Raw genomic sequence first — 26,136 nt, forward strand, 5'->3', positions numbered from 1 at the left:
GCAGATTCAAGCAAGCCTGCAAGAAAAGGAACAGGCCTAAGGATTTGTGATTTGTTTGCCTCTGAGCATGGAAAGAGGAAGGAGAATTGCTGCGGTCAGGCTGTGTGCGTTAACGGGATGCTAGGTGCCATGACCCGTGTGTCTGCTCCTATGCCACGGTGAGCTCTGTTTCACCAGGGCACTGGGAAGAAATCCAAATGCTATGGGGTTTTAGTGGGATGGGGAGTGTCTTCCAAGTGCATACTAACGTACTTGAATGACGTTTGATAGGGGATGGCAGGATACCTGCATTTATGGATCGCAGGGAGGGAACTGGGCATGGTGACTCAAGAGATGCCCCAAGAATCTGCCTGCACCCATGGGGCTATACCAGCTACTCGTTTTTCCAGGGTCCATGCTGCTGTCTCTGCCTGGTACTGAGCTACAATGGCTTCTTTGAAGCAGCTTAGAGGCTGGCATGGCCTGAGACAAGATCTAGCTGGGTCAGAGACAGAGTACTTACAGGGAGTTAAAACAAGCCCTGTGGCTGATGCTCCTGTGACCAGTAATAATACAAAACAACTGATAAAGCTTTCATTACAACTGAAGTTATTGGCAGATAGATTTTTGTCAGATCACTTAGGTCAGAGCTGCTTATTTAGTTTTACTGAGATCTGCTTGGCAGAAAGCAGTGCTCCTGTTGCAGCTTTGTGTCTGGAAACCTCAAAAACCACCTTATTCCTTCCTCCTCACTGGATCCCCAAGCTTGTATCAGTGCTGAGATCTCAGCCTGCAGATGGGGAAGCTGTGACCTGTCTGCCTTGCCATCTCTCCAACGTGCGCACACACATGCACACGCATCTGCATATGAAATCCTGTAGAGAACATAAAAATTTCTCCAATCTGCTCATTCCAGCAGGGATCTGACCCCAGACCAAAGTAAGGCACAAAGTCTGGCTCCCTCTTTCATTTTCCCTATGAGAAAAGCTGCCTCTAGACATGGCCACATAACGACATCATGCAGATATCCCAATAACACAAAACAACACCTCAATGAATATAAATGCAAAAGACTCAGAAAATACTGTGGCACGAATGACGCTGCCACCCAACACAAATCCTATAGAAACCATATGTCCTTGCCCAGCAAAGGGTACGTTTCAGGAGTGACTTACCCAGATCGCCAATGGGATCAAGTGGGATTCCTGTGAAGCCGTGCGGAGTGATCGGAGGACCTGAGTGCTTTTATAGGGTCCTTGACGGAGCTACGGAAAGGAGACACCCTTTGTGGACGTTCTCCTGATTCATCTTTGGCCAAGCCCAGCTGCACCTTCACGTCCTCAAACGGGTTATTTAACTTATCATCCCCTTACCTATCATTTTAACCCAGAAATAGCAGTTGCCATGTGGCAATTCAGGCACTGGCTGGTTCCACCTCATCCAGGCTGTAAAGTTATTTTACAGGCTGATTGTATTTCAGATTTTACAGAATTTAGAGTAGCTATAAAACATATATATGCATGAATGGGAGGGTGCATTTTAATGTAAGTGTGCATCTGTGAAGGTATGAATTTATATACGTACCATGCACACACACTCAAAAATACCACCAGGATGAAATTTTGAGGATGACACAGAAGTGCTGGTGGTAGCAGAGCTCACTATGAGCAGAATGGGGACAGTTGAGATCTCTATGGCCCATGAACTTGATGCCACAATACCAGAGATTATTTTTGTTTGCTTTTTGTGCAATTCCCTTAGCACCTTTGGCCTGAGGTTGATGGGATTTGTGTCTGGCTTTTGCTCACAGAAGGACAGAAGAAGACCCAAGTGCTACAAAAATGGTGAAGTGCAGGTGAACAGCAGTGAGATTCCCAAATCCTCCAGATCTCAGCTTGTGTGGGGTCCTTGTAGAGTGTTTTAATTTTGGTAACTTAGAAGCTTCTTATCCTTATGTAATATTGAATATTCGTATTCTTAAATTATGTTGTATTATCCAGGTGTCTGTTGGAATAAACCCAAACCCAAACAGAATACTTTTAAATGCAAAAGTTTGCAAAATGACTTTTCATACAAGGAGATGTCTGTTCAATAAGCAGCGACTTCACATGGACAAAAATAATGAGAAAATGTTTTTCATATTAGATGTTCTCCACAAATTACTTTCATTTCATCTTTACTTGATCTTCCATTACAAATAAAAGCAGAAGCCTTTCTGCTGGGAGGTCGATTCATGTTGAATCTTCATCTGTTGCCCTAGGCAGCTTTCGCTGTAATTGCCTCTACTTGGGAAAAAAAAAAAAAAAAAAGAAGAGAAATCTTTTAACAGTAAATTAATTAGAGACCATCTGATTCCTTTATTCACACCATCTCTCCCAGTACATTGAGCAAATAAGGAAGATACCAGCCATGCCACCTGGGCCTCTGCTGTTGGTTTTGGAGGTAGGATGCTGCCTTGACAAGCATGACGGAGACATTGCAGAGAGCCTTTAGAGCATGAACTTGTCACGCAGCCTTGGGTGAGTGGCTCATCTGTAAGGTAAGATCATACTGGGTGTAGGAGCCTCATTAATTAGTGCTGGTAACACCTTGGGGATACTCATACAAGTACGTATGAAGGATCGTTACTAACCATACTTCATTTTTGAGCTTTTTTTCAAGATTAAATTATACTTGTGCAAATTATACCCCACCTGTGGGATAATAATACCCTTGGGAAACTGTAATTTCATGGTGGATTGGAGTTATTATTAAAATTAGAGTATTACAGTGTGGCTTGGTGTCCTGTAACAGTCTGTAATCCCCCCGCATGGGCTGGGGCAGTGCGGGATGGTCGGGTGCCATGTTAGCCACGTGGAAGATTCTGGGTATCGATGCAGGAAAAGGTACATTGTGTTTCATCCATGCAACGTCATCCCGTGCTTTGCTGCCTTTCTGAGGACAAAGCAACGAGTTTCAAAGCACGTTCTTGGCAGTGCTGGAACTCCCTTTGTTTCAAGGGCTTGGTTTTCCCAAAGGTTCTTTAATTAGATGGGACTTGGGGAGGGTTTTAAAAGCTGATACCCAAGAGGGTGGGCTCCATCCTCCTGCTTCTCACCCAGTTCTGTGCCCATCACCATTTATATAGGTGACCAAACTTCTATTGCATTTGATCTTAGAGGAATTAGGCTCCTCATGTGGTGTATAAATGACCTTTTTTCTTCCAGCTCCTTCCCGGCTTGCAAGACTATTAGACAGGTATTTGTGTCAGTGGGATAATTTTAATGTTCTCCTAAAATAAATCAAAAAACCCCTCTTAATTTCAAATATGATACTCCTGATGGCAAAAACTGTGTTATTCAGAACAGAGCACATAATTAACATGTACCTAACCGGGCTTGGTGTCTGCCTGAACTGGGAGGTCAGTCTTTATATTGATGCTGCAGAAGGTGGCAGCTGGGGACAGACTGACTACAGGGGATGGTTTGGTCTGGTGATTTTAGACCCTAAGCCAGAGCTAATAGGAAGCAAAGAGCTATTGAACTGAGACCTGTTTTACAAGAAAAATGGTGTTCTTTGGAAAATGATGTTTTGAGGGATGTCTCAGATGGAATAGGGTTTTGACATATAGGTGATGGAATTTAAGCCTTGACTCTCCCATTACGTGTCCACAGCTGTCACGAGAACTTATTATTGCTGCTATGTTTTCTCAGTAGGAGAGCGGAGCGATGTACTTTGTGTCTAATACTTTTCATTTTAACATTGTCACTTTTAAAGCGACTCATTTTAGGGGCGGCCGTTCTGGGGGTAGTTTTGAAACGCAGGTTTTTCTGATTCAGCACTCAGCAAATTGTGAAATTCTGGGGTGTCCCAGAGGAATGACGTTTTATTTCCCAGTGAGGTCTCTGTGTGCTGCTTGTCACCGGCCACAGAGCAGGAGGTGCGGGTGCATTTATCATGTGCTGATTTGGTGATAGGTCACAAGTGAAAGATAACATGGTGAAAAACAGGCTGAGCATCACCCTCCCTGCGGGATCCCGAGTCCTGGGCCTGTCTGGTGGTCCAGCACGTCTGAACCCCCTAATAAACCCCACTGACTTCACCGGACTGCTCATACCCTCAGAGTTATTCACATTCCGATGTGCATGTTTGGACAAGTGCCTGAGGACCTGGTACCCTGAACTGAATCTGAGTTTGAGATTGGCTCTGTTTGTGCATAGTTTTGCTTGTCAGTTTTTATCTCTGGCTTCCCAGTTGTCGTTGGGGCTGGATGTACCCGAATCATCATTTTTGCTGTGTTTAATATATTTCCACAATTTTCTTTGGAGAATTCCATAGCTAATAGGGATTTTTGATCTTCATAGCATGCTCCACATTCCCCTTGCTTCTGAGATTATTAATAAGTGAGAATGAATAGGACAAATCCCTCCCATTCAGTTGTAAGCAGCTGTTTATTTTTCTCAGAGCAGACATGAAAACCACCCAGAGCAGATGGATGCTGTCAGGAGTCTGCTCAGGTCGGCCATGCTGTCGTGTCAACCAAAAACTTCTCCTCTCTCTGAAGACATCTCTCTCAGGGATGTCCCATCCCTGCCTGCGGGGAGCAATCCATTCACCTCAGCTAAATTGCAAAGGCAGCTCAGCTGCAGCTCCTCGAGGCTATCCATCCCCAGGACACACCTGCCTCTCTGCAGCCATCCCTCCATCTGCACCCTGGAGCAATCTGGCTGTATGTCATGTGAGGGATGGATGCACCACATCATGGTTGCTCAGAGCCAGGCTGAGGGCACGCTTGCAGTGATACACCAGGACACTGTGCTCGTATGCCTTCAGTTTTATTGCTTTGCTTACACAGGCAGAGGCAGCCTAGCACAGGGTAAGAGGGAAGGTCTCTAAGCATGCATAGCTCAGTACAAACCAGGAGTGGGAAGCTCAGGGCTGACATGGAATTGGACGAGATGTGACAAGCAGAAATGAGAAAACCAGGGTGGGATTGGGCAAACTTTACCTCCTTGCATGGAGCAACAGCCTCAGAAGGAGGAGGCTTGTTTCAGCCTTTACTGCTGTGGTGGCCACTGATACAGAGATTCCAAGAGCTGTTGCTCTATAGCAGGTTGGCTCTGGTGATGAGTATTGTGCTGCTGCTGTGCTGGACAAGATGGAGACTCTGCCCCACCGTGTTCCTGCTCCAGCACTTTGGCTTCAGGGTGCTGGGGGTAAGCTGGGTCCTGCTCTGTGGACTCTGTCTTTGGACTCTGAGGGAGGTTTGAACCCTGTTCTGGTGCCTCAGTTTCTTGGGCCTGGTGGATTTTAGGGTCCTGCTTTGGTGTCTCAGTATCTTCAGCCTTATGGGTATTTCTGTCTTGCGCTGGGGTTGCAGTGTCCAGGATTTCACTTCTCTCTGGATCCCTTTCTGGTACTTCAGTCCCATCATCCTGATGGGTGTCCTTGTCCTGCTTTGGTGTCTCACCCTCCTCAGTTTGATGGGTTGCCTGGTCCTGCTTTGATGTCTCACCTTCCTGGGCTTGACGGGTGTTGTAGTCCTGCTCTGGTGGCTCAGCCTCCTGTGTCTGATGGGTGTCATGGTCCTGCCCTGGTGTCTCACCCTCTTGGGTTTGGTGGGTGTCCCCATCCTGCTCTGGTGTCTCACCCTCCTGGGTTTTATGGGTATCTTGGTCCTGCTTTGATGTCTCACTGGTCTGGGTTTGATAGTTGTCTGGATCCTGTGTCTCAGTGTCCTCAACCTGATTGTCCACACCCTGCTCAGGGACCTGTTGATTGTGGTGGACTGTGTGCGGCTCCGATGGCTGCTCCCCACTTGCCTTCTCTTGTGATGTCACCTCTTGACCATCTTCTGGTGCCTGGTGCTGCTGGAGTGGCTTGTAACAAGCCTTGGCCACATGGAAAACCAGGCTGAGCAACTCGCTGAAGTCAACCCTGCAGTTGCTGTCATCATCCAGGAAGCACAGAACCTGCTTGATGGTTTGGGGGTCCTGGGGGTTCTGTAAAGACACAAATGGTGTTGGAAAGCCTGTAAGCTATTCGCCTCCTCTCTCTGGGGGCTCTCAAGCAGTCTCAAGGTAGAAATCCTGCCCCATGCTCCCAACCCTGGTGGCTCACGTTGCTCCCTGCACTGAGCTCTATGAGCTGCTGGCATTGAGAGAATGAAGAGCTTCTCCTCTTCCCTGCAGATCCTGGGAACTGGAGGCATCTGCGCCTATCCAAGGAAGCCAGGGGTTCTGTACTCCCTCATAGGAGTGCATGGCTTTACGAAACCTACTGTACCCCTGATCCCAGCCCAGGGCCGTACCAGTGGTGGGTCCCAGCTACAGGGCTGGATCCTCACCTCTATCGCATCCCCAAACTCCTGCTCAAAGAGCTGCCTCAGCTCCTCCCTGTTCAAGGGGCTGCAGTTGCCATTGCTTCTGGTGCACGTGTAAAAAGCAGCAATGATGCCATTGATGTTTTCCTGGAGCTGGGCCATCTCCCTGCAAAACTGAGGCAACCTGCAAGAAAACACAGACAAAAAGGGGTTGGTTGGTTGGTTTTTCATATAAATTACTCTTAACCAACACAGCTGAACAGCTAGAAAGAGGAAAAAGAGACAGAGAAGGTCACAGATGAAATGGAATCAGTGTAAGAGAAAGAGGGAGCCAGAAGGATCTCACAGGAAAACCAATCTGACAAACGAAACTCAGCTGCAGAGATGGTGGGGGTGTGGACCAACAAGTGATGGTTGGAGAGGTAAAGGACAGTGAGGCTCAAAAGGCTGGAGCCACACGGTAAGAGAGGAGGGAAAAGAAAATATCCCATTTCTTTTTGTCTGGAGCAGAGCAGAGCTGTGAATGGAAGCTGCCTCTAACAGTCCATCAATAGCGTAATTCCAGATCTCATTATTACTTTTGTCCTTTAAGGGATCTCTGCATTGCCAGCTCCAGGGACACTGTTTCAGCTGGAAGCTTCTGCTTTCCTGCTGGTAGAAAAACCAGACAGACCAAAAAGCCTGCCCAAGCTTACCTGGATGAGGAGCAGGAGTGCTGAGCTTCAGGAGCACAGTCTGGAGCAGAACAGCTCTTGGTCATCTTATATAGAGTTCAGGATCACAGCCCGCATCTCCCAGAGGAGACACCCTTAGAGACACCCTTTCAGCAGGGTGATCTGAAACGTCTTCCACCCATTTACATTGTCATGCCCATGTCTTCATTTGTCTCTTTCTTATTAGCTTTGGCTCTGATGCTTTTCTCTGTTGTTAAAGTAAGATCTTTCCTAAGCCTGCCCCACCTGCAGACATATTTCAGAGGGGTTTAACAGAAAAGGCTATTTTTAGCACTGGGTGATTTAGTTTAAGATGATGCCCAAGCAACGCCCGTGCCTCTTGAGTTTGCAAACGTGTTTTGTGAAAAGCAGATCTCCGGTGACTGACACGCAGGGGAGGAGACGGTCTGGGAGTGCTTGCAGGGTGAATAGAGAGGAAAGAAAAGGAAGGAAAATGAGGATATTGTGATGCTAAGATCAAAGTGATTCCTGCCAGGAACTCCCTCTTCTGGATCCCGACGGGAGGCAGGCATCGAGCAAAGAAATCTTTTCAAACAGTGCCACCAAGTGGGACTCGGAGTAGGACAGGGGGTGACATCGCTTGTCCCAGAGCCAGCAATCAGCTGGGGACTGCGGGCATGGTGGGCAGCAAGCACCCATTACCCAGCAGGGGAAACTGAGGCACACGGCAAGGAAGGGCTTAAACTCCTAGTGCCGTGGTCAGCATCAATCCCTGCTGCAGCTCAGTGGGTGAGGCTACTGGGGCCTAGTGGGTTAACTGGGAGCCCCGAAGACCTAAATGAAAGTTATTTCTCTTTGCTCAGGGACATCAATTTTATTGTGCTCCTCTTGTGCTCCAAATGCAGTGTGACCTGAAAGCTGTTCTCTAAGCCCTTTGGGTCAGGCTTTAAGGTGTCTTCACTTAAGCTTTTTTTTTGTATATTTTTTTTTCTGTATTTTTTCTATTTTTGAACTCTTTCTTTTGGCCAATATGTGGTTAGTAAGAAAGACTGGGAAAAAGATTATATCATAAATCCATGTAGCTTTTAAAGTACGAGGAGTTTTAGGCACAGAAAATGAAATACATCCAGTTTTGTGCTGAAAAAACCCAAACAACCCGCTTTCTGGAAAATACCCTGCCTTGCTCCATGCCTGGCAGGGGAAAGGTGAATGAGTCCCACTTTATTCATGTGAAATCCTTAAGGTGTGCATAGAAGAGCTTGGAGAGGATAAATATGGGAGGCTGCAGGATCAGGAGGGCTTTGCAGGTTGTCCTGTCCTTTGGCGGTGTGCTGAGTCCTCTTGAGTTCAGGACTTACTTTTTCTCTGGCTGGGGCTATCATCTCAAGCCATGCCCTTTCTTTCAACTGAGAGGGTTCTGACCTGTGACAGTTTCAATCCCAGCAGCCATCAAGCAGCTCTTCCATCAGCCCAAGCGCGCAGTACCCAAGGAGGAGCCGTGATCTCCTGGCCAGTACCTTTTGCTTTAGTTCCTATCCATCTTTCTATCATACCTGCATGCAAACACACAATTTTCTCCTAATATTGGCATATTGCTGCTAACCTTCTCATTAAGTTGCAGTGAGGGTGGGAGACAATTGCTTTGGAGAGGCAAAAGCATTTAGGGTGTTCTTGCTGGGGCAAGAACGGGTTCTTACTGAAGTTATTTGTAGTCAAACCACCCAGCCCCTGAGCAAGGTGGTTTTTCCTCTTGTAGACAACTGCAGTCAGTAACAGACTTTTGTTGTACTGGATTCCATGAAGCAGGGAAGGTTAGAAGGTTCAAGTGAAGAAGTTAAAAGCACTGCAGGACAGAAAAGAGTAAAATAACGCTTTTTAGCAGAGCTCGCACTGAATTATGTTGAATCCAGGGAGTGGAAAGCAGGTGAGACTTGCTCTAACAAAATCTGTGGATGGTTATGCAAGAGCTTTAAAGTAATTGAGTACCTGATTTGGTGATTCAGCAATCATGGTGATGGCTGAAGACCCACAAATTAGGTCAGGCTTAAAGTTCTCCTGCTGCATTTTAATGTGTAGAGCTTCCAACCTCGTCTGTAATTCTTTTTGTTGAAAGTAGAACTAGAAAACTCGTGCCTCTTTGGGGAGCCCAAGGTTGTTTTCCTCTCTTCTGCCTTGTGGAAAAGAAGAATTGCTCAGCTCCTGGGTTAATGGAGGGGGGAAAGAAAGAAGCAGATGAATCGTGGAATCATAGAATAGTTTGGGTTGGAAAGGACCTTAAGATCATCCAGTTCCAACCCCCGTGCCATGGGCAGGGACACCTCACACTAAACCATGGCACCCAAGGTGCTGAAGGAGGGAAGGGTGCACAAAAAGAGTGTTGCCAGCAGTTGGGGTGTGTGATTAATGTAAAGGCAGGGAATGGTGTTGAGCCGCTATGGGCTGTTAGGACTTGGGGGTGTTTAAGGTTTGGAGCTCAAGGAGCTGGGTCAGAGCGGTCAGGTTTCTCAACAAAAAATAAAGCAGGAAATTACTGTTTATTGCTGCATGACTCCGTTCCTGCTCAGCAGGGAAAAGCAGAAGTGTAGGTTAGTGCTGCTGAAGGAAGGAAAGTGCTGCACTGAAGGTTTAATGTGAGAAAGCATTTAAACACAGGGTTTGGAGAGCTGGAAATCTTCGGGGCTCAAACCTTCGGGTTTGCTTTGGGAGGAGAAAGCAAATGCCTGGTTAGTGCCTGCACTTTGAGCAGCCAGGGGACCCAGAGGTTTTATCTGTGGTTGCTGCCTTCCTGACGTGCCTCCTTTGCCTTTTCCTCCTGTTATTTCCTTCTTTATTCTGCCTGCTGGGGGCAGTTTACACTAAGGTGCAGGCTTAACTCCGTTTTCTTTGTTCTATACATGAAGCACGGTTCCTAAACTTTCCCGGGGCTAGAGCCCATTATACAGAGTTTTATCACCCCATCTATGTGGTTATCAGGAGTTAAGCTAATTGGAATAAAACACTTTATTTTCCTATGCTGCCTAGGCATTTCAGCAAGTTACTTTGCTTGCAGCCTTCTTAATTGCTAATTCATTGTGAGGTTTAAGAAGTGTAATACCTCAGCTTTTCTTTAATACATGTTTTCACCTTTTTACATATTAATGAGCATATTTATCATATTTCTTCAGAGATAATTAGTTTCTAAATCTTCCTGTGGTAATGCACTCAAAGCCAGCTAGCAATGCTAGCTCAAAGACTTTCTGCATTTGACTAATCCCACAGTTAAAATAAGGAAATAATCTTTTGGCAGAAACAGGGCTTTTGAAGATATTTTTATTGCTTTCAGGCAGTTTTAATACATATGTTAACTGTAATTTTGGGGAAGTTAACCAAACCCTTCCTTTGTACTGCAGAACTCACAAAGGGGCATAGGTATCTCTGATTATCTTGTTCCTCTCACCCATAATCTTCTTGTGAAGACAGGTTTTTTTCTGGGCTCATAAATTATCTGTCTTTTTAAATTCAAAGCATAAAAGCTATCATTGGATAAATTATTTTTCTGAAGGTGCAAAGGAGCTCCCAAGTTTACATAAACCGCTTTAGGTCTGGAAGATGAAAGGAAATGAAGCTGTGAATGCTCCATCCCTGGCAGCGTTCAAGGCCAGGTTGGACAGAGCCTTGGGTGCCATGGTTTAGAGTGAGGTGTCCCTGCCCATGGCAGGGAGGCTGGACCTAAATGATCTTAATGTCCTTTCCAACCCTAACTATTCCGTGATTGCGTATGTAGCCAGCCAGTGCATTGAGAGCACGTATGAAATTCTGGATCTCATTTTAAGCAAATCTTTAGCATTTGGAGACTAAGAATAAGCCTAACATGGAAATAGGGCAGTGAGGAAGATGAGATGACATTATCCCACATTTAGTGTTCTGAAGAATTATTTCACCTCCCTCTGAAGGCACCTGCTTTTCACTGTAAGGAGGAGGAACGCTGGTGATGCTCCTCTGATTTTCTTCCCCTATTGTCTCATTCTTAGGTTGCAGCCCCCCCTCCTGCCATGTGCAGGGAGTCTGGCTGGGGATGGAGGCAGCAGCACTTTGCTTCTGCCACCTGTGGAGCTTGCTGCCTTCTCCTGGGGCTGACAGCAGAGGAGATGGGATGGGACAGGCCAGGGCAGCTGGCTCGGTGTTGGGCTCTGCCAGCTTGCTCCACTTGAAAGCTGAGGGTTTGGTGGAGACCTGAGTCATTTCTTGTGGCCGTGGTGGAAGTGAGTCATGGGCTGCACTCATTTCGGCTGCTCCCCTTGGTGGTGGGGACAATTTTGGTTCCTTTGCCCGTTAGTTTCCTCACTGCCCAGCACATCACCAGGAGAATTTCTGGTTTTCTAGAATTGCTAGTTTGGGGTTTTTTTTTGGTTGTTTTGTTGGCTTTTTTTTAGGGAAAGCTGCCATTTTCAAGCAGTCCCAGGTTTAGTCTCTTCTCTGGTTGGGGTGCAAAGCTGCTGTCTGCTGTCCTGAAAAGCAGCTCTGGCCACAAGGATGGCTGCAGGAGCATTGAGGCCATGGGGAGAGGAAGCAACCAAGAAGTGCTCGGCGGTGGTTGTGCTGCAACAATGGGAGCGACGTCTAGAGCAGAGGGTGGAAAGGGGCAGAGAGGACGTGTTGGGAAACACAACCTGATAGAAACCCCACCAAAGCCAGGCTGGCAGTGTGGTGTATCTGGCTGGGCAAGGTGCCGCTGGGCAGGAACAAGGTGTTGTGTTGGGCTGGCAGCCAAGGGCTAGAGCGGGTGCTCTGGGGCAAGACAGAACTTGCTGGGCAGTGATGTGTGTCTGGCTGTGTTATGGAAGCACCCAATGAGGCGAACAATGCAGGTCTGGGAGCTGCTTGCACAAGGCTTGTGGGATGGCAGCAGGGGGGAGATCACCTTGTCCTGTACTGTGCTACTTGTGCTGCTTGCATGAATGCAACTCCTGCTTGCTCCTCTCTTTGTTTTTTTTTCCAGAGCAATGTACAGACAGGGAAGTCACATTCACATTGCTCTTTATTTTTTTTTCATAGGGTTCCTCTTTCTTTAGCCTGTCTTTCCCAAGAAATAAAGCTTCTGTTCTCCACTTCTAATATCCTAACCTGTTATTTGCAAGCAGATTTGACACAGTGGTATGGTTCGAACAACTGTTGAATTTCAACTGGTTTCATGAAGAGGCTCAATTAATGATGCTATAGTAGAAAGGACTATTCGGTTCTCCCTTCATCAAGCTGTTGGATACAGGGCAGACAGTGGAAACCAGGCTCTATCAGTCCTGCCTTTGCCCTGCTTTGTTTAACAGCAACATTTCTGTTTGTTTATAGGGGAAAGGTGAGAGCAGAGGAATGTGTGCTGAGCGCTTGCAGTCTCCCAGCTGTTCTCTTCTTGCCTAGGTGCAGGTTTGTGGTGAGGTTTAGAGCTTGAAACAAAGCCAGTCACAGCCCCTGAGCAGAAATCACTTGGATCTGAACCCAGCAAGAGGCTGGATGGGAGCCTGAAAGCCAGAAGGGAAAAGATGGGGTGGAGAAACAGGGAATTTAGAGTCAATGGGGCAATGGCTGAACCCATTATTTCTGCAAAATGCTTCACTTAGTGCAGCTCGTGTGTGTTTTGAAGAGTTGCTTGCATGTGCAAGCATGATGGTTTTAACTGGACTTCTCAGCCTCCTTACTTGCCTGGGAGACCCTCTGGAGCTGGTGACTCTGGCCAGGAGAATGTGGACTCCAGATGGCACTGCTCACTAGTGCAGACATGGAGCAGTTGACCTGCTCTGAAAGGCTAGCTACCTAGAATGACTCACATGGCTCCACGAAGTAAGCAGTACTGGCCCTGGGGTACTGCATGAGGTCCTACATCTTGGTACCAGCTGAGATGTTCATCTGCAAGCTCTCAGCCTTGTTGGTCATGCCTGAGAAATGAGGTCCTCTGCTTCTGTTTGCAAACAAAGTTTGGTGGGAGCCAGGTTGGACGGCATCTTGTCCTTTCCCTCTATAGGAAAGGTGTAAATTACTAGTTGGTATGTTAGAAATGCCACAATTACACCTGATGCCTCTTCTCCAGCTGTACCAATTACACTCCACCCTGATGATGATGAGGTGTCACAAGGCAGGAATAATGACAGATGAGTGAGGGGAGGAGATCATGGCAATGGGGAGCATGAGAACCGAAGGAATGAAGAGATGGGGTAAGGCAATGAACAGGCTGCTCCTGAGTTTTGAGGTGCAAACACAGTACATCCCCAGGTAACATGGACCAGTGAAAGGATCTAGCTGGGTCTGGTCCTCTTCCTGCTTTGCTTCTTAACCACCAGCACTGCAGGCCAGGAATACGACTGGATCACTGCAGCCTAGCCACAAAGACTATCTATCCCTCCCAGATTGGTTGAATGAAGAAGCATTTGCAGGAAGTACAGTCAGTGCACCCAACAAAAAGGACAAGTCTTTCTAGGTTTAGTTTTCATGCAAAACATGACACGCTTATGGCCCTGGATGGACTGTGGAGTCCTTTAAAGAGCTAACAAAATCTTTACCTTGGTCTTAATGAATACTTCCAGCTTAATGACACTTGAGGAAAGGAAGCTTGCTTCCGCGGTTGCTGTGCGGGAGGAAATGGCTCACTCTCCAGGTTTTGTTTTACTATTGTTGGTATGCACTTGGAAGCACCCAGGATGATGCCAGCAAACTCTGAGCATCAGGAGATGAGTGCTTGCATGTCAGATATTTTGGGATGGAGCACATCATGGTGGCATTGCCATAAACGTTGGGGTTGCGAGGGGAAGTGCCAGCCAGGGTAATGCAGGTGTGTAATGAGCGGTTCTATTTGTAACTTAGATTATGTGGGAGAGCCCAACAATTTGTAAAGGGCAGCCTAGTAATAAAGTGTCAAAAGAGCTTCTTGTAACAATGAGCTGAGCAAGTATATTTGGTACTACAGTAAACAGTATTCTTCTGCTTATCATCCTTGTTGGTTCATCTTTAGTTGTCGCATTTATGCTACTATAAACTATCTTCACTAATGTTTGATTTATAGGTGTTTCCAAAATATAATATGACAGATCAAATCTAACTCACAGATTACAATGTAATGGGTGATATATGTAGTTTCAGGCATGGTGATCTGGCACAGTGTCTTGAGAATGACATCTGCTGATTTATTTACTAGAAAAAAAGAGAAACAGTTGTCAAGCTTTTCAGATCCATCCAGATTTATTCCCTCAATCCAATACACTGCTATTATGGCTACACTCAAAGGACTTCTTTTATCTCTTTGCAGATAGATAGAGACTGCTAACAGGGATGTTGTACTCGATATATTTATGCTAAAGATATTGTATTTGATGTGTGTTTGGAGACAGAAAAATCCTTTCTAACAAGGGATATTAAAGACACAGCAAACAAAGTGCCATAATCCATTAAAAATGGCTTTAATTGAACAGAAGGAGGGTTCTCATCTTTCTTTCCAGGCTGCCCTGTCCTGAATTGGGCTCTTCTTGCAGTGACAGCAAGCTGCTCTATCAGCAAACTGCAGCCCATGACCAAGTGCCACTGGGAGTACAGAAAGCCTTGGATTTTAGCACTGAGTCTGATATGGCTGATAGGCAAGAAATGTTAGATGATATATCAATTACACAGCAGGCAGCTGCAGGAATAACTGGCATAACCTTCTCCCCCTGGTCTTTCTACAACTTTTGAGAATGCTTATTCGTCTACTGCAACAGGTTGCTGCTAATATTAACTTTGCTCTGGGAAAAGCTGTTACATGATGAAAGCTTTTAATTATACAGAGTTTTACCCAGTCTTCAACAGGGCACTGTGCAGCAAAACTTCCATTTCTCAGCATTACTCTTCTGGTGTTTTCTGCAGTCTCTTTCTATTCAGCATTTCTCTCTCTTCCCCCTGAATGCTCTCTGACAGTTTATATCTCTATAAAACACCTTTCTTTAGCTCTTTTAAAATGATGTCTTTGAGATCCTTTTCTGATTATTCTCATGGCAATTTTCATTTAGAAGACCATAAAGAAGAAAAAAAAAAACAAAAAAAGGCTAGAAAATGCTAAGGCAAAGTCACAACTGAAGTTAGGACAGACTAAGAAAAGTCATTTGTACGTGGGAAGTAAAAAAAGGTTGAAGATGATGAAATGTGTCTCTGAATGCAATTAATACTTGCATTACACTTTTGCTATTCTTTCTGCAGTTAACATTAGGCAATAAAAATAAGAGTCATAATTAACAGATGATTGAAAAGTATTTTTTTCATTTTTTCTTTATTTAACATGAAGCAATTTTCTCCCTTGTCGTTACACGTGAGAAACCAAAAGACTCACCACGGGAGGTCTCATTGACGCAGGAAAACCTCTCCTTTGCTGCATGCCCACTGATGCCACTCTTATTTCTTGCCTCGCAGCCAGCTTTGACACCTGGAAAGGCAGCGCTCCACCACGGCGGTGGTGCGGGTGTTCAAGCGGAAAGGTGTTTGAGGGGCCGGACAGGCTCCAGTACCCTTGACCATACCCTTGGTAGAGCTGGTGTCTGCATGTGTGCACTGCTCCACAGTGCTCTGGGATGTGCACGTCCCTGTGGGTTCTGCGACGCTCTGGGTCTTGCATGGCTCCATACAAATTGGACTTTGGGATGTGCAGGGATCCACACATGTAATTGAGCACTGATCAGGGCGGGGATCACCAATGATCACACCCTGCCCACAGCAAGGTTCTTCCGTATTGGTCTCGATCACCTCGAGGGTGCAGGGCTCCACAGTTGACATTGGGTGCTGCAAGGAGATGTTTTCCGCACAGGTCCCAGATGTCTCAGGGGGGCAAGACTCCACCAGTGAGGTTGCTTGATGGAGGGGGGAGGTCTCCAAGCCTGCCCCAGCTGTGTCAGGGGGACAGAGCTCCACTGTCAGGATTCGGTGCTGGAGGGGGAAGGCTTTTGCACCAGTCCCAACTGTCTCCGTGCAGGGATCCATTGATGAGGCTGGGTACTGCTCGGGGAAGGTTTTCACACCCATCCCGGCTGTCTCAGGGGTGCAGAACTCCACTGGCAAGGCTGTGGGCTGGAATGGGAAGTTGGTCCCTCCCTTGCTTTGAGCAGGTTCACAGGGGGTCGCTGCTAGGCACACACAGTCACTCACACAGGGAGGAGAGCTGGGGTGGCAGGCAGCAGTGTGCTCAGGGCAGCAGATATCCTCAGGCATGGAGACAGCAGGAGGAGGGCAGGTGAGCCCAACCTCAGCACAAGCAGTCACACAGGCGGCAGCACCCTGACATGGGCAGGGATCCACCTGGAAAGTCTGCTCAGGACAGGGGGGCATGTCCTGCACAGGGCAGGCAGCCAGGTCCACCATGGCACGATGTGATGTGCACGTGTCTGTGTGCACAGCATCCCCCATGCAGGCAGAGGGGGACAGGCAGGGCTCCTTGCACTGGGAAGTCATCTTTCTGCACTGCAGGCAAGCCTGAAAGAAAAAAAGCAATTTATTGTCTTCCCAACCCAAAGAATCAGTCATTTTCTTGGCTGGTGAGCCCTTCAGCAAGATGCTTGCTGTTTGTGCCACATTTTGGTCTTGAAATGATGAATAGAGAGAAAATCTTCTGTTTCCTTAAATTCTGCAACCACTTCTTATGAAAAGAAGTTTGGTCATTCTGTATTTCTGGATAAATTTCCAAGCTCAGCTTATCTTATTCAAATCTGTTTCCAGCCCCCAAAATTCACTCTAACAGCATTTTCCTGCATAGATAAGAGTAGATTTCATTATCATTTTCAGCAACTTTATAAACTTTAAGTTAATCCCTTTCCAGGTATTTTCTGCTTGTCCCAAAGCTCTCTTGCAGGACAGTACCCATCTCGCAGCACCTGCAGGAGGTGCAGCTCTCACTGTCCTACCTTTACCATGGCTAAAAGCAGCAATAGGCTAAAGAGGTAAAAGAAAGATGTGGTTGTTTAGGATTGCCATGAGGCTGGGTGCTCTTACCTGGGACCTCTGTCACTGCTGTATGTGATGCTGCAGTCACTTCGCCACTGAGACAATAACTACATGCACAGCAGTTTTGGCTTCTGCCTGCTGTGTACGTGCTCAGTGAGCAAGACAGTAATTTATCCCTCTAAATCTAGTGCTGAGACAACAGGAAGCAGTTTGCAGAGCGTCCATGGGAATTAGAGCAACGTAAGTGTGAAGGAAGATCAAATCTCTTAAAATCCTTGTCACTGAGAAGGTGTGAGAGCCAACAAATTATTTCCCTTACATAGCTGCTAGCAGTAATCTATTCCAACACATAGCAGAAAATTAACACCAGCAATAGGCTTAGGTTTATACAATCCCAAAGATACTTACTCAGCTCAGGACTAACAAATAAAGATGGCTAACAAGCAGAGCAACTTTAACCTGGGATCTACCTTGTATATTCAAGAGCTTAGCCTTTGAGATGAGGTGCCCCAGGCACACATGCAGGCTACCCTTTGTTAACGCAGACCTGCTCTGCCTCTGCCCTGTGATGAATTATCCGACTAGTGATTTTTAATGGAAACTGGCTATTTCCATGCCTATAGTGTAACCTCGGGGGGGCAAAGATGGCTTGTAAATTCACATGTCCTTTCAGCAGGGTTGACGCCAGAGAAGTATTTAGGAAACGAATGGTTGTTTGCTTGCTCTCAGATAGTCAGTCAGTCGTGTTTTTTGCAAAGTATCCTCCATCCCAACACATCCTGCATGCCATTAGAGACAGGATGGGAGGTGAAGTTTGGAGGATCTTTTGTTTTTAGCCACATTTGACCTCTTTCTGTCACTGTCATGTTTAGATATGGTGCTGCTGGTGGCAGTGTCCTGAGGGACTCCTGGAAACTCTGTCTTGTCATTAGTCTCGTGATGTTCTGCAGTTCTGCATTTTCTCCTGAAGCTCTGACTCAAACAACACAACACTACTAAGCTGCCATGATGTTGCCTTTATCCTCATGCAGGTACACCCCCAAGGAACAGATGGGCTATAGGAGAAGTGACCACCACCTTTGTCCCATCAGTGCACTGGTTCACCCGAGTCAGCTGAATTACACTGAGGGTTAATTCAAAATCCTTTGGTCAGCAGTGAACTGGCAACACAAGTGGTCAAGCTTCCCAGATTGATTTATTTCCAGTTAAATAGGCAAAAGCCACTACATTGGCACCACCATGCTCAGTAGCAGGGGCACACAAATTAAAAGGGAGAACAGCATGCAGACACAAAACCATACCTTAGTCTCCAGATAATAAACACCTTCATCTCTGCCTGCAAGTAATACTGGTTTGATGCTTGTGTTACCAAGTGACTAAAGGCTAGTTTAGAGTGAGCAGAGAAGGAAGTTTCTGAGCCTTTGATCTCTCACAGGCAATTCACTAATTGGCTCTCCCTTCTCTCTTATAATGAGAGGTTTTCACACAAGAACATCTTCACTTGATTGCAACTGTGGCAGGCAGAAAACAGTGACACCATGCTGTTGAACTGTGCACTGTTCTCTATCTTCTGTGTATGGTGTATCATCTCAGTCTCAGTTTAGCCAGCTATACGATAGAGATGTGCACAGCAAACCAGAAAGGGCTACTGCCACTGACACTATGGTCAGAGCACCAAACGCAGACAGTTCATCACCCTGGAGCATCTCTGCATAGAGAGGGGATGCTGCAGCAGATGTCCTGGAAAGAGTCTGAGTGACACCGAAGATCTGAACACAGTGCGAAGACTTCCCTGCCTGCCTAACTAACAAAATAATGACAAATTTAGGTTTTGCTAGCTTACTACACTTGACTGAGGAGCAGAGGCGTTATGAAGCTGCCCAGAAAACTTGGGTGTTCCCATATACTCGGCTGCACTCTCCAGCATACAGTTAACAGGCACGTAACTACTCCCTTCCATCTGGAACATGTGAGACAATGTCTGGAGGCTGTGTCCACTTAGGGGCCCACAGGCAAGGCAGTCTCTAACAAACTGGGATGAGCCTGGTAGAGATCACCAAGGTGTTTCAGGGGTGTTGAGGAGATGATTGATGGGGAGAGGCTGAAGGACCTGCTCCTCCTGAGAGGCAGAGACTTAGGGGAGATCCTGGGGCCACTTTCACCTACCTAAAAAGTATTAATGGAGAGGCTTTTCTCAGACGATCCCAGGGACAGGGGAGAGGCAATGACTGCAGGTTGCAACAAGGAAAATTATGCCCAGATTATTGGAAATAAACTTCTCAGTAAGGGGGATATTGTGCATTAGTGAGAGCAAGCAAACTTTCAGAGCTGAGCAGAGCAAAGCTGCCTGCAGAGTTCTATCCCATGTGTAACCCTGGTCTCTATGGCTGTCTTAAGGCAAGGTGCAAGAATGTGCACCTTGGTTATGAAAAAAAAAGTTTAATCCCAAGGCAGATTGTTTCCAGGCTGTATCATCAGTTCTTTGTTCAAAGTAGGAAATACGTGGATCAGGAATACAAGCTTGCAGGCAGCAGTCATAGTGTCGCATGTACCACCTTGGTGGCCACATTTGATAAAAGATTTTAACATAGAATGATGGTATGGTTTGGATTGGAAAGGAACGTAAGATCATCAAGTTCCATACCCCCTGCCATGGGAAAGACACGTCACCATAGACTATGTCTCCCAAGGCTCTGTCCAACATTAGCAAGTGATTTAAGAACTGGAGGTTGAACAGGTCTGGATTATTAAAAAGTGCATTTCCATACCTCTGAGGTGTCTCACTTCCGGAGACACGGACACTGGAATCATATAAAAGGATTGATTCTGCAGTGTTCTGCAAACCATTTGGGTTTCATTTGCTACTTGCTGGTGCTGAGTTGGGTAAGTCTGTCTTGGCTTGCTGGGAAGCAACGTAGTGGTTGGTGTTCTTTAATTGCTAAATGCTACCTGCAGAAGCAAGTTAGAAGACTGATGAATGCTTCTGCTTATCAAGATTTGTGTTTGGTGCTTACCAAGCAGCTGAGCCTCAGGTAGATCGATATTCATTCCAAGTTCTACCAGTCTTTATTTGCTGTGTGCTTTGCAATTTATGTGCTTACTCTATCGAGATGCATTTCAGGGTAGTTGAGAGAGGACTAAACTCTCTCTTTCCCCAGTGGCAATGTTACTGTGTTTCAGCCATGAAATTAAATGTATTTGAGAAAGATGGAAAGGCAAAGCTGGGATTTCAAAGGAAAAAAATGGTTGGGGAGATCCTTCAGGCTGCAGGAACATACGGAGTCCTGGCTGTGACCAGCGGTACTGCAGCAGATGCGGAAATGTCTGCTATAGCTAGTTCATGGCTCCATGAGGGGCTGCATGTGGGAAACCCATGATGACAGCCTCAAGGTGACCCTACTCTGAAGTACCATTGCCCTGCGGAGTGTCCAAAGCCTAAGGAATGAAAACGGTTTGCTGATCCCTATACTTGCCTCCCATCTTTGCCTTCTTGTGCGCTTCCTGCCCTAGGAAAAGTTAATAATTCAACACTTTTCCTCAGGCTTGCATAATTTTGGCTGTAGCTACACCAAGAACAATGCATTTACTTGTAAGATGTAACTAAGTTACTTTGTGCCCCCAAGGAATATTGCCTGGGAGAGTTGTTCTGTAATTCCTCTTTGTACTGATGTGGCTGGAGGAATTTTCCCATCTGCTGTTTCTTGCCAACTTATTCCTTTTCTTGTGAGAAGCAATAATAAAAAAACTGCTTTTGGCATCAGCTGTCCTCAAGTGTTTCTTTCACTGTGGAATTTCCACAGACTCACCCTTTCTCTTTGAGTTTCTTCCTAAAACCCTGGTGTTTGTTAGCTTCTGGTCGAACTTACGGGAAGGTGTAAGGCGATAGTCTTGGGAGGGATCTGGGACTCATCTGAGACATCCCAGATCATCACTGGGAGAGGGATGCTCTACAGCACGAGGAAGCAGTGCTCTGACATACTTTTGAAAAGACTTGGAAAGGCCAAGCTTTTCCCAAAGTGCTCCTCAGTTGCTGGAGGAGCTTAGGGCCAGCAATGTCTGCCTCACACAGGCTGACATGAAATGTTCCGTTATGAGCAATGGGTAAATAAGCCACTGTCCAGGGAAAGGTGAGCAGATCTAGGAGGCTAGCATAGTGGCTTTGTCACCCATGTGTGTCCTACAAGTCCTATCTCAGCCTGTTGCAATCAGCTTCTGTTTTTTTTTGTCTCTGGCATCAACTGGGCAAGCAGCATCACATAAGGGGATGCACACAGATTCACTCACCACTGAACTCTGCTGAAATGTCATTAGTGTTAGCCAGCTGCCACTGAAGTGTTATATACCAATCAATATAATTTATATTATTGATACCAAGCATATAATTGATGTCCTTGGCTGTGTTGTCCTCAATTAAATCTCCTTGAGGCACAAACTGGACTTTCCTGACTTTCCCATCTTTCCGCATTACCCACCAAATACGCCCAGGTCCTTGAGCAAAAGCAATCCCATGCATGGGTTTGCCTTTAACTGAGGCAGGAATAACCCAGACTGTTTTCCCCAGCAGATTCTTTATGTGCAATGCAGGAACTTTATTCCCCCATTCAGCACCAGGTTCTCCATCCAGCAGTGGTATCTTGCCACTGTGCAGCAACCCAAAAGTGTTTACCTCTATGTTGACACTTTGCTTCCATTACATCAACCACACCCAAGGGGCATTTGTCACTGTCCTGGTTTAAGCCCAGCTGGTAACTCAGAACCATGCAGCCTCTCGCTCGCTTCCCCACTTCTTCCATGTCCCCCCCTGCCTCCCCACCCGGAGGTAGGGGATGGAGAATCGAAAGCATGTGAATTCCATGGACTGAGATAAGAACAGTCCAGTAACTAAGGTATAACACAAAACCACTGCTGCTACCAGCAATAAGAATAATGATAAGGAAAATAACAAATGGAGAGGCTACAAAACTAACAGGGGGGAGGAAAAAAAAACCAATAAACACAAGTGATGTACAATACAATTTTTCACTACCTGCTGAACGATACCCAGCCTGACCCAAGCAGTGATCTGGGTCTTCAGGGTAACTCCACCCAGTTTATAAACTGGGCATGATGTGCTGTGGGATGGAATACCCCTTTGGCTAGTTTGGGTCAGGTGTCCTGTCTCTGCTTCCTCCAAGCTTCCCATTCTTCTCCTCACTAGCAGAGCCCAGGACATAGTGAGGCCATGATGACTTCTAGCATTTCTGGATAAATGGGATTTCATATTCAAGCTCATTGTGCGATTAGTGCAACCCACTTACTCCATGTAATAACAATTGCATGATGTGTAGAGGAGACCCTCCCTTTGAAAATCCAGGCCACCATGGGCAGCCCGTGTGCCTGGAGCAGTTGTGCTTCAGTGCCAATCGTAGAACCATAGAATCACAGAATGTTTAAGGCTGCAAAGTACCTTAAGATCATCTAGTTACAACCTCCTGCCATGCACAGGGACACTTCACTCTAGACCATGTCGCACAAGGCTCTGTCCAACCTGGCATTGCACACTGTCATGGATGGAGCATTTACCACTTTGGGAAACAAGTTCCAATGCTTCACCACCCTCTCAATAAAGAACTTCTTTCTTATATCTAACCTGGACTTCTCCAGTTTGAGTTTAAGCCCATTACCTTTTCTTCTACTGCTACAGTGCTTGAAGACGAGTACCAATCTGTCATCCAAGATCACTTCCGAAGCAGCTGGAAGCCCTTCATAGGCTGCCACAGTCTCTTTCCCAGTTGGAGTATAGCAGGTCTTGGATCCCCAGTATCATCATATAAAAAAGCCGAGGGGTCAACCGCGAGTCCCTCCAGGTGCTTTCTGCCAGAGGCACCAGAAAGGACCATTCTCCAAAGCTGTGGTGCAGAGCACATTTGCCACATCTTGCCTGGTCCAGGCTGGGCCAAGTGCTACTGCATGAACAAAGTCCCATTTAATTTGCTCAAAGCCGTGTTGTTGCTCGGGGCCCCATTTGAAATCGTTCTTCTCTTGGGTCCTGTGATGGAGAGGGATTTCAACCAGACTGCAATTTGGGATGGACATTCCTGGAAAACACAAAACACCTGAGAAACCTTGTGTTTCTTTCTTCTTGGTTGATAAAGGCGTTGCTGTTATCTTATTTATGACATATGTGTGGCTATGACAACATTCATCTTGCTATTTTTAATTCCCCAAAACTGGATTTCCTGCGCAGGTCTCTTGACCTTCTTTTGGAATGTCCAAATTACCTTTTATCCAAATCAAATTTAATCCTGAGGGGGATTGTTTCCAGGCTCTATCATCAGTTCTTTGTTCCCGATCCCCCAGCATACATGGATCAGGAATAAAAACTTGCAAGCAGCACTGATATTGTTGCATTTAACACTTCAGTGGCCACATTCCATTAAGAATTACAATGTAATTCTTAATGGAATGTAAGGCAGTAATTTCAGAATTGGAGGTTGAGCAGGTCTGGATTATTAAAAAAATGCATTTCCATACCCTTGAGGTGTCTCACTTCCGGAGACACGGACACTGGAATCATATAAAAGGACTGATTTTGTAGAGTTCTGCAAACCATTTGGGTTTCCTTTGCTACTTGCTGGTGCTGCGTTGGGTAAGTCTGTCTTGGCTTGCTGGGAAGCAACGTAGTGGCTGGTGATCTTTAATTGCTAAATACTATCTGTGGAAGCAAGTTAAAAGACTAATGAGTGCTTCTGCTTATCAAGATTTGTGTTTGGTGCTTACCAAGCAGCTGAGCCTCGGGTAGATCGATATTCATTCCAAGTTCTACCAGTCTTTATTTGCTGTGTGCTTTGCAATTGCTGTGCCTTCTCCACCAAGAACAGTCTCAGGGTAGCTGTAAGGGGACTAAACTCTCTCTTTTCCCAAGGACAATCTACTCTGTTTCAGGCATGAAATTAGTGGGTTTGAGAAAGATGGAAAGGCAAAGCTGGGACTTCAAAGGGAAAAAGTGGGTGGAGAGCAATGAGAAGAAGTGGATCTTGCAGGCTGCAAGGGTAAGCAATGCCTGGAAGGAAATGTGGATGAGAAGAACTCAAAGGACTTCCGTGGGAGAGGTGGGAAAGCTGCTGCACTGTAAACGTCAGCTCCTTTCCTTGTGGAAGTTTTGCGTCGCAATGCCGCCCTTCATGTCCTCTAGCTGAGGATCTGTGTGTGGACAAGGAGCTACCAGAAACCTAGTAGACTCCTGTTTGGGTGGAATTTGGGAAGTAACGTCAAGCAGTAAATCCCAAATCAAGGAGATGTTTGTTTTCATGTGAACACTGCCGTGATTTCAGACCCTGCCATATAATGTACTTGAGTTTAGATGACACTTCTTTTCTTTCTTCTTTGGGAAACGAGTTGTTTGAAAAGTACGTGCAGCCAGCAGCTAAATGTCTAAGTGCTTTTTTGTGGGCTTAGGGCTTTGTTCTGGATTTCAGGCTGTTTTCCAGGATATTGTTCAGGATTCACCTGGAAACAGCCTAGTTAAACGAGGGGTATAGAACACCTTGTGAAAGCTGAATGTCTCTGTTGTCAACAAAATATTTTCCTTTGCTGCTTTCAGACATCACCCTTCCTTCAAAGATGAGTTGCCAAAAGGGTTGCCACCTGACAAAGATCTACCTTTCGACTCCTGCCACTGTGGTGAAGGGTATTCCCTTCAAAGCAATAGGAAGCTTTGTGAATGGCATTAGCAATTTGGCTAACACCCCTCTTGTGGCTCCATATCTGTATTCATATGGAAATGATGGGAATCCTCAGGGCAACCCCACCTACTTCAACCGGGGCAATATTGATGTGACACAGAATCGTAGGTGCATGGATCCGTGCTGTGGGGAAGTGACCAAGTGCACGACCTCATGTACAGACCCAAGCTGCTGCGAAGGGATGAAGGGCATCACTAAATGCAAGGATTCATGCTCAGAAGTGTCAAAGGACAACACCATTTACTTGAACCTGGGCAATATTGATGTATCACAGACTCCCAGGTGTGCGGATCCCTGTGGTGAGGAAGCGACCAAGTGCACCACCTCATGTGCAGACCCAAGCTGCTGTGAAGGGATCAAGGGCATCACTACGTGCGAAGATTCGTGCTGTGAAGGAGTGACCAAGGGCACCATCATTTATTTGAACCCGGGTGATCTTGACGTGATGCAGAACCCCAGATGTGAGGATCCATGCTCTGAAGAAGTTACCAAGTGCACTACGATTTACTTGAATTTGGGTAATATTGATACGACACAGTGCGCGTTTCCGTGCTGTGTGGAAGTGACCAGGTACACCAGTGCATGTGGGGACCAATGCTTCTGGAAAGTGACCGAGGGCACCAGCAGATGTGAAGATTTGTCCTGTGAAGATGTGACCAAGGGCAATACCATTTACTTGAACCTGGGCAATATTGATGGGTCCCAGACTCCCAGGTGTGCTGATCCATGCCACAAGGAAGGGACCAAGTGCAACACCATTTTCTTGAACGTGGGTAATATTTGTTTGACACCGACTTCCCAGTGCATGGACCGGTGCTGTGAAGAAGTGACCAGGGGCAACACCATTTATGTGAACCTGGGCAATATTGATGTGTCTCAGAATCCCAGGTGTGTGGGTACCTGCTGTGGAGGTGAGACTAAGGGCAACACCATTTACTTGAACCTGGGTAATATTTGCGTGACACCGACTGCCAAGAGCACGGACCGGTGCAGTGAAGAAGTGACCAAGGGCAACACCATTTTCTTGAACCTGGGCAATATTGATGTGTCTCAGAATCCCAGGAGGACTGATCAGTGCTGTGGAGGTGTGACCAATGGCAACACTATTTTCGTGAACCTGGGTAACATTGATGTTTGATGAAGTTAACTGCATGGCTCTGTGAGGGGCTGCATGTGGAGCCTCCCATGGTGACAGCCTCAAGGTGACCCTACTCTGTAGCGCCATTGCCCTGTGGAGTCTCCAAAGCCTAAGGAATGAAAATGATTTACTGAATCCTGTACTTGTCAATGCCTTCCATCTTCGCTTTCCTAGAGCCCTCCCTGCCCTCGGAAGAGTAAATCCTCCAATGGTTTCTTATCGTGCTCTGCTGAATTTCTGCTGTATTTACTCCAAGAACAATGCCTTTCCTTGTAAGACGTAACTAAGTGATTTTATGCCCCCATGAATATTGCCTGGGAGAGATATTCTGTAATTCCTCTTTGTACTGATGTGGATGGAGGAATTTCCCCCTTTGTTCTTTCCTGACATCTCGTT

The 26,136-nt window shown here is 46.3% G+C and overlaps 2 protein-coding genes across 3 annotated transcripts; one reads left to right on the forward strand and one right to left on the reverse strand.

Annotated features, from left to right (window-relative positions):
- The first annotated feature begins 1,812 nt into the window (after positions 1–1,812).
- On the forward strand, positions 1,813–26,136 carry LOC133262948 (keratin-associated protein 9-1-like). Of its 2 annotated transcripts, none has more exons than XM_061442459.1 (3): positions 1,813–2,498; positions 16,754–16,874; positions 24,461–26,136. In XM_061442459.1, the coding sequence occupies exon 3, from the start codon at positions 24,481–24,483 to the stop codon at positions 25,738–25,740; it is 1,260 nt and encodes a 419-aa protein (XP_061298443.1). In that variant the 5' UTR covers positions 1,813–2,498; positions 16,754–16,874; positions 24,461–24,480; the 3' UTR covers positions 25,741–26,136. The 2 variants fall into 2 exon arrangements, with proteins under 2 accessions (XP_061298443.1, XP_061298442.1); XM_061442458.1 differs by lacking the exon at positions 1,813–2,498 and adding an exon at positions 16,065–16,171.
- Positions 4,780–7,405, reverse strand: LOC133262859 (cornulin-like). Its single transcript, XM_061442362.1, has 3 exons — positions 6,976–7,405; positions 6,305–6,464; positions 4,780–5,960 (listed from the first exon to the last, which is right to left on the reverse strand). Exons 1-3 carry the CDS (start codon positions 7,038–7,040, stop codon positions 5,016–5,018), a joined length of 1,170 nt encoding a protein of 389 aa, XP_061298346.1. The 5' UTR covers positions 7,041–7,405; the 3' UTR covers positions 4,780–5,015.

This window comes from Pezoporus flaviventris, unplaced genomic scaffold (genome assembly GCF_033815535.1).
Source record: "Pezoporus flaviventris isolate CSIRO_AGI_PZ_B2104156 unplaced genomic scaffold, CSIRO_AGI_Pfla_v1 ptg000225l, whole genome shotgun sequence".
NCBI lineage: Eukaryota > Metazoa > Chordata > Aves > Psittaciformes > Psittacidae > Pezoporus > Pezoporus flaviventris.